The sequence below is a fragment of the Colossoma macropomum genome, unplaced genomic scaffold (assembly GCF_904425465.1).
Source record: "Colossoma macropomum unplaced genomic scaffold, Colossoma_macropomum, whole genome shotgun sequence".
NCBI classification, from domain to species: domain Eukaryota; kingdom Metazoa; phylum Chordata; class Actinopteri; order Characiformes; family Serrasalmidae; genus Colossoma; species Colossoma macropomum.
The window spans coordinates 7544472-7553102 of NW_023494808.1; the positions used below are offsets into that span (position 1 = coordinate 7544472).

General features: G+C 40.3%; 1 protein-coding gene across 1 annotated transcript in view; it reads left to right on the top strand.

Moving 5' to 3' along the window:
* The window catches only part of LOC118797945 (complement C3-like), a 60067-nt gene extending 51725 nt beyond the window's left edge, over positions 1 to 8342 (top strand). The window contains exons 29-31 of the mRNA XM_036557243.1: positions 1499 to 1579; positions 5423 to 5552; positions 8052 to 8342. Of these exons, the coding sequence (XP_036413136.1) occupies positions 1499 to 1579; positions 5423 to 5552; positions 8052 to 8199 (359 nt within the window). The 3' untranslated portion in view covers positions 8200 to 8342. The remainder of the gene's footprint in view (positions 1 to 1498; positions 1580 to 5422; positions 5553 to 8051) is intronic.
* Positions 8343 to 8631: the final 289 nt, after the last annotated feature.

Consider the following 8631-nt stretch of genomic DNA (forward strand, 5'->3'; position numbering starts at 1 on the left):
GAAACCGAAGTTTAAAAATTGTCTGTTGTCTGAAGGTGTTAACTTAAAACCTGTTTATTTAAACTGAAATATTTCAGTGTTGTATTTATACCTAAATAAATATTTCAGCTCAGTTCAGTCATACTCTAAGCAGGTAAACTCAATATTTGAGATGTAATGTAGATCCTGATGCGGCAAACTATGGCAAACTTTAAGAACTCTTAACTAAAAATGCATTGGAGCATAGCTTTAAAATGTAGACGGTTTTGTTATATAAACATGTTATAATTTCTTTATTTTGACTTGGGCAGGGTCCTAGGTAAGTTGATTTGAAATGAACCTATTATTCTGATCCTGCTCTAAAAAGAATCATGCAAACCAAAGAGGGGTCGACCAGGGTATTTTTTTCAGGGTCCATAATGATACTGATTATTATTAATCAAGGAGACTGATAACCAATATTTGGGGCCGATATTCTTTTACCATAAATTTGATTTTTGTAGTGTGAAAATTTATAAGATTGCAATTCTTACATGCAACTAGAACATTATAAAAATGACAGTGTTTTGAACTTTAGACAGTGTAGGCTGCAGTAAATTAAACATTTTAAAGTTATTGTTAACCTCTTATTCTCCAGAGTATATTTTGGTTTATCCATCTGAATTTACGTGACCAAATCGTAAGACAAATTATTCAGTAACTGCATGAAATAAATGCAAATTTTTATTTTATTTATTTATTTTTGTAAAAGCTCCCCTCAAATTAACAGAGCATGTGTTTTGTGATCACACATATTGCTGTAGGCTTACAATTTACTGCTGAAAGCCAAAAATCTTAGATGCTCTTTGTATTATTTTATAAAAATAATTTTTACAGAGCAGATCACTGAAGAGACGCCATCTGTTTATAGTTTATAGCCCAGATTTGTGGGGAAAATGGGTCGACTTTCAGTAGATGTGAGTTAGAATTACATTACCCATCTATTTGACTGGAAAGAAGACAGTTACAGCTCTCATATGACACCTTTTGAATGTAGCTTATGACATATTAAAATTATGAAGAATATGACGAAGTGTGTTTTGGAACCACCGGTGGTCTCAAGGAGTTTAATAAACATTCACTACAAGATTAAAACCCATATATAGACTGAGATTCAGATAAAGCATACAAAATGTGACCCACTATGGGCTTAAAGGGACACTACCACTGCTTTCTGTGTGTTGTTCATAAGTGATAGATGTCTTTGAACAACGTTAAATTTCAAGTTATGTCAGAATTTGACTGTTATGTCTGTATATAGGTATTCTGGGTCTTATTAAACAATTACTGATTGCTTTCATTTATCATCAGCCTGTGAAACAGCTTTATACTGTTGCCTCTTTGTGCACAATTATATTTGGACCCAAGAATTACCATTTGTAGTTACATTTGTATTAATATTTTTTTACATTTTATGATCTTACTTGTTTTATTATTTTCCAGATACTTATCACTTATTTGTTGCATTTTTGTGCTTCAGTTTACAAGGCAACTCTGAAAGACATTAAGCGATCTGGCTTAGAAGACATCTACACCTTCAGTGTAGACGTTCTTAAAGAGGGTGAGTACCCTTTCAGTTATCTCTAAATCTTTTAAATAATGGCCTATTGGAGCTTCATTAGTTTTACCAGAGGAGGCTATTCTATGTATCGAAATTTGACCGGCCGATTGGTTTGGGATTTCACCTACACTTCCACAGATAGCCTGGATATAAAGGTCATAGCCTGGATGTTCATGTCAGCATTACACCATCGGACACAATCACATTAACAATGATAACAATCAGTGAGAGCAAATGAAAGTGTAAGGGCCCAGACTGGGGCTGGGCCACTTGCTAGGACACCAGAGGAAGACAAAGAGCCACTCCACCATGATTGGGGCAGTCAGCAGCACCTGTTCCTCCCTTACTTAAGGGTATCTTACCCCAAAAGACTATTTAAACCAATCGGATTTTTAAGGATAAGAAAAAATATGTTAAGTTTTCAAAACAAACACACATGAATTACTGCAGTGTTTTACATCGAGTCCAAAACTGATGGCCTGCAAGGGTGCATAATTTTTAAAATCAGAATCTGTTAGATGTTCTGCATTGTACAGGTGTGTTAAAAATCAGGCTGACCAGTCAGAGCTCTGTTCTCATGGTTGCAGCCCAAACAAATGTGCATCAAGATGCCAGTGTGGCGTGCTGCAGAACACAACAGCTTATACAACAAACGTGCTGACTAAAAATGCAGAGGTAGTCCGAGGCTGTTCATACCCTTGAAGACGTTAGATGTTCCGTTCTAATGAGATGAGCAACAGGCAGAAACAGAGCTTTGAATTCCCCCCACATACATATAAAACTCCTTTGGAATCGCACATTATTCGGCAGCGGCTCTTGTATGAGGTGGTCTTGTATGAAGTGGTCTTGTATGACTAGTTGCAGTGCTTAAAAGAAAAATGATGAATTCTTCATCGGTGCTACTCAAGGACTATATGTCTTCTTCTTCCTCTTTAGAGTATTTAGATAAAATAAATGCTCAGACTTGGTGTAAAGGTCCCACTACGTTTAAAACATACGTTAATGGTGTGAATAGTCCTTTACCCCGCAGTCTTGGGTTTTCCTTTTAGAGTGCTGTTCAAGGTTGAGCTCCCTTTCCTACTACCTTTCTTGGCTGTGCCAGACCTAACCCTTCAAGTATTCCTCTCAGGGTTCCATGGAAGAGGGAAGTTGCCTGTACTGTGGGTGATCTGGGCACTCAGTCCAGCCTGTCCCAAGTCATCTGGAAAAGCCAACACACAGAGTGGGAGACCTGTGACTGACCCAAGCCCCTCTCCTCAAGCCCCCCGGGGTGTTCTTTAATGTGACTATTTCATGGGAATAATATTAGGAGCAATGCCTCAGAGCATTTTTAGATCCAGGAGCAACAGGCAATTTCACTGATTACACCTTAGCTAGGACTTTTTGCTGCTTGTATCTCTGGAACACCCACTGCCAATATTGGCCATCAGTGGGCTGTCTCCCAAGCCAGGGGTTGTCTCACAACAGACGTGTCTCCTTACACTGCAAATTGGGCAGCACACAGATCGCCTTGTTCCTGATCAGTGCTCCCCAACTGCAGCTGGTTCTAGACTTCCCCTAGCTGCAGTGTCACAACCCCTGCATCAACTGAGTAATGCAGTCAGTAATAGTCTGGGGGCCTCAGTGCCAGGGTTCCTGTTCATCCATCCCATCCAAACTGGAGTCATCCCTCTCTGGTGTTCCTGACCTATCCCAAATTCCTCCTGATTACTTAAAGTAGGTCTTCATCAAACAGAAGGCCCAGCTCCTGCCTGTCCACCGGTTGTATGATTTTGCCACTGACCTCCTCCTGGGTGCCAGTCCTCTTCAGGGCAGAATATTTTCTCTGTTGTGCTCTGAGTGGAGAGTTATGGATCTGCATACATGAAGCATTGACTTTTGGCTTCATACTGCCTTCCTCTTCTTCAGCAGAGGCTGGGTTCTTCTTTGTAGGAAAGCAGGACAGAGGCCTTTGTCCATGCACTGATCACCAAGGCCTGAACAAAATTATGATACAAGACCCTTAGCCCCTACTCCTCATGACCTAAGCCTTCGAGGCACTGTATCAGGCTTCAGTTTTTACTAAGTGGGACGAGTGCAGCGTCTACAACCTTATCGAGGTTAGGGATGGTGACAAGTGGAAGATGGCCTTCATCACAGCATCAGGCCACAGTGAGTACCTGATTAAGCCCTTCAGTTTGATGAACACTGTGGCTGTCTTCCACTGTAACATTTAAGAGGTCTTGAGGGAGGCATTAAACTGATGTTTCTGGATGACTTTCTCATCTATAGTTGTTCTCTAGATGAACACATAGCTCATGTGAGAAGGGTTCTCTAACTTCTCCTGGAGAACCATCTCTACACAAAGCTGAAGATATCCCTTTTTCATGCTCTGTTGGTCACCCTCCTTGGATTTGTGGTATCCCAGGGCTGGTTGAGCATGGGCAGGGTTATCTCAGTGTTTTGGCTCTGACTGGAAGCTGCACCTTTGCTGCAGCCTTTGCATTCATCATTTTCCGCTGTCATCATACTCCCTGTGGTCCACACCAGCACTTGACTGTGTTCGCTTTTTATTTATTGACTCTTCATCATGAACAACTCTGTACTACTCCTTTTCCCCATACCCTGAGCTCATTTGATCTACACTTGTCCCCTATAATAAGGGCTCCAGTCACGCAATAATGTCATGCAATTTGCAGGTTTTGCAATTTACAGATTTGCAGATTTGCACTATATTTACTATATATCAATCCACAATTATTACTGTCAGACTGTAAAAGCAACATACACTGCAGATTCATACTGGATTGAAATCACTCCACGATTATTAATCAGATTAATGAACTGCACACACTACAGATTCTGGATTAAAATCCCTCCAAAATAACTACTCTCGGACTGTAAAATCTACACACACTGCAGATTCATACTGGATTAAAATCACTACATGATTGTATTTTTTCATAAGTTTTTTTCATAACATAATGTTCCAACTTTTAAATGTTTATTCTGATTAGGAATGGTGTGCTTGTATACAGCTTTTTGATCAGATATATGATTTTCATACAATCATCATAAAATTATGATTGTTTCCAATAGGAATAAATGGGGCCACACTCAACACTCTAGTAACGACATGGAATATCATAGCAGTTGCCTGGCAACACCCTAGCGACCACTTGGGATGCCTTAGCAAAACTTCAGCAACACCTTAGCAACCACCTAGGGTACAATAGCAACTACCCAGTAACACCTTAGCAACCTTTTGGAATGCCACAGCAACAACCTAGCAACACTCTAGCAACCACATGGGATATCATAGCACCTACATAGTAGCAATCTTTTTCAATACCATAGTAGCCACCTAGCAACCATCTGGGATACATAAGCAACCACTGAGCAAATACCTAGGGTGCCGTAAGACCCACCTAGCAACACCTTAGCAACCACTTGGTATAGCATTGTAGCCACCTAGCAACACCCTAGCAACCAGCTAGGAACATGGTAGCAACTGCCTAGCAACATCTTAGCAAGCTCAATTACTCTGCATTTTCTCAGGAATCTTAAAACACTTTCAGTAATTTTAACATTTAGCAGACACTTCAATCTTTTTTTAGATGATAATTATTAAAGTCACCCTAGTGGACAGTCATGGACATTATGTTGATGAATAATAGTCATTAAAATACTCCTAAAAACTTCAAATGTTCTTAATTAAGTTACCTAAAGCATTTTTAAAATGAACCAAATTAAACATGAAAAGAAATATTGCAAAGAAACAGTGCTAATAGAATCAATCTCATAGTGCATCTGTAGTTCACTGGATCCATTAATAACATGCATGTGTGTGTTTGATTTGCTCAGGGTCTGATCCGGTTCAACCCCAAGATCAGAGGAATTTTTGGGCTCATTCTCAGTGCAAAGATAAACTGAACCTAAAAGTGGGAAAAGACTACCTTATCATGGGGCCTGAACCAAAGAAGATTGAAGATAGGTAAGAAACATTTCCAAGAAGAAGGAGAAGGGCTTATCGTCCACTCTTATACAGCAGTTAGATCTGACTACACAATCTGGGGTCCGTTTCCAAGAAGATTTGTAACGCTAAGTACCCTTCTCAACTAACATGCTCTATGAACCTAATTAGAGTAATCTGACTTTTAATTATTCATAGTCATTCTTTATTTGGATTTAGCCTGCAGTTCAACAGAGAGCCCAAGGCTACTACTTTGGTAAAAAAACAAAGATTGTTTAAAAAGTATGCGCTTGTTCTAAGTATGAAAACATAACAATCATAATGTTGACTTTATAGCTCATAATCCTTGTTATGCTGTTCAGTTCACTTCTTTACCATTGCCTCTAACTAATAAGTGATTCCAAATTAGCCACATTAATACCTAATTGAACTTACATATTGGTCATTCAAATACATAAGCAGGAAAATAAGTACAGGTGATTACAGACCACTAGTGAAGATGGTGGCTGTTTGACGAATACTGTTTTTCTGTCAGTTCTTATATGAGGTTGAGCCATTGATATCAATGCTGCTGGGCCATCCACTGTGAACTATCTGGACTAACTGGACTACTAAATGACAACAAGGTTAAGAGATTGAGAGAGTTGAGAGATACATGCTGTCCATATGTGAAATAATGACCCTACTAGGTTCAGTGCAAGAGACACTGGCAAGAGGAACCTGTAGGAATTTTGCCCTCAGTTCCACTGTGCAGCTCCTCACATACCTCTGATTCTATGCCTCCAGTGGATGCCTGCTGACCGTTGGTGATGTCCATGGACTTGTCAAGGCTGCTGTCTTTAAGTCTATGCATTCCATCACCACAGTACTTCTGTTCCATGCACGCACCTAGATAAAATTTCCAATAGGTCAGGATTTCTTGCAAGAAGCCTAAATCAGTTTCTGTGTTTCCATGTAAGTGCAGTCGACGCTCATCTCTGTACACTTATAGCCCCCTGAATCCCATCACCTTCTGTCTTAAAGAGTGCTCAGCAGTGAATGTGCAGACCTAGTCGCCAAGTGGCCTGACACATGAAGCCTTTATCTGGCCAAACTCTGTGGTGTGTCAGATAGCAAAGGACAGTGCATTTGTTGGTGGGTGTTTGTAGTGGGTGCCATCTCCCATGCTTTGTGTTAAATCCCAAAACTATGGCCGAGGAGGTGTAACAGTGCACACTCATGGTGCACAGGATTGTGAAGCACTCTCTAGGCTTTAGGCCCACACAAATCTTTGAGGGGGCTCAGCTTTTCCTATGGTGCTACTGTGCTGCCATTGTTGTGTGCGCTATGTCGCACAACATTGCAGTCCAGGCTGGCATTCAAAATTGATGACAATGAGACAGTGACAACAGACATGCTATTGAAGTACCAAGAAAGAAGTGAAGGGCTTCACCAATTTGAATGCCGAAATGCAAATTATCAGAAATGCCCATGCAAATTATTCTCCACTTTCTTCTCTCTACTCAACCCCCCTCTTACCCATGTCAACATCTTCATTAACCATTAATGGTCCCACAGCCTGCCTACTGGACCCAGTTCCTACTACCCAAACCGCCTCCACCAACTTTTCTCCATGATTTCAATGATTAACTCATTAACTCATGACTAACATGAGTTCCTTCCACTTGCAAACCTTCTCAAGTGACACCACTATTCAAGAAGCCATTCTCAGATCCTACAAAAGTTGTGAGATACACACTGATTTTACTTCCTTCATCTTTGTCCAAAACTGTGGAAAGGACTGTCCTGGCACAGCTATCTTTCCATCTTGAGAGGTACAAAGTCTCTTGATGCCAACTAGTCTGGATGCAAATCAGGACACTCAATCAAAACCATGCTCTTGTCCATCACAGAAGCTCTTCACAAAGCCTGGGAGAAATGTATGTCTTCAGTCCTCATTCCCCTGAACATGTGGACAGTCATGGGCTGGAGGTTAGGGAACCAGCATTGTGACCATAAGGTTGCTGGTTTGATCCCCTGAGCTGACAGTATGTGACTGAAGTGGCCTTGAGCAAGACACCTAACCCTCAACTGCTCCCCGTGGATAGGGCTGCCTGCGTGGATAGCACTGTTCTGGGCAGGTGTGTTTGCTGTCTCCTAGTGTATGTGGTGTTTCACAGGGTGGGACTTGGGTCACGTTATGTCAGCTGCCTTTGATGCTTATTTTAACACTAGACTAAGACGTCACCATCACTGCTCTTGCCTAGTTTTCATCCAATCTACAAGATTCCTCCTGTTAGAGTCTGTTCTACAGTTTCTCATTACGTTAAATGGGCTTTTTACCAGAATTCTGTAAGGTTTGTGTAACCTCACAACACTGTCTACAAAATAATGCATTTATAGCTGAAAAATTGACTTACTGTGTGTTTGTTTGTGTGTTTTATTAGGAGTATCAGTAGAACATTTTAAGAGAAAAGCATGTTCATTTCTCCAGACTTGCAGACATTCTTTAACTGTATGTATCATGTTGTTTCTTATCAGTTATCACTATTTGTTTGGGGTTTGGACATGGCTGGAATACTGGCCCACCACCAGGGAAAGCCATGAGAACAAGAATAACAACAGAGAGAGATATAACGGCCTGGAGAGTCTCAAGTATTATTTACACTACACTGGATGCCCAACCTAAACTTGTTTTTTTAAAGCATACATAGGTGTGCAGATTCAGATTGTACCCAATGCTTTTTGCCTTTCTGGTCATATGTATGCTTTCTCTTACAGATGTACACCAGTTTGATCACCAATTTATTAAATACTACAATCATGTAACTATTCCCTGTGTATTCTTATGACATTGCTAAATTTTGGTTTGAAAAACATTAAAATCATGAAATGTTCAAACGAAAATCGACTTCAGGAGCTGAACTGAAGGCTTTACATGTTAGATTAACTACTGACATAGCCAGGATGTGATTAACATCATACTACATTTTGATTTACAATGAGTGGGACCAATTTCTTGAGAAAAACATCAGACTGAGGTTCATTTCTGATTGTGGATATGAATGGTAGAACCAGGTTTCAGCTTTATGCTCTGACTCCTTACTGAAAGATATATTGC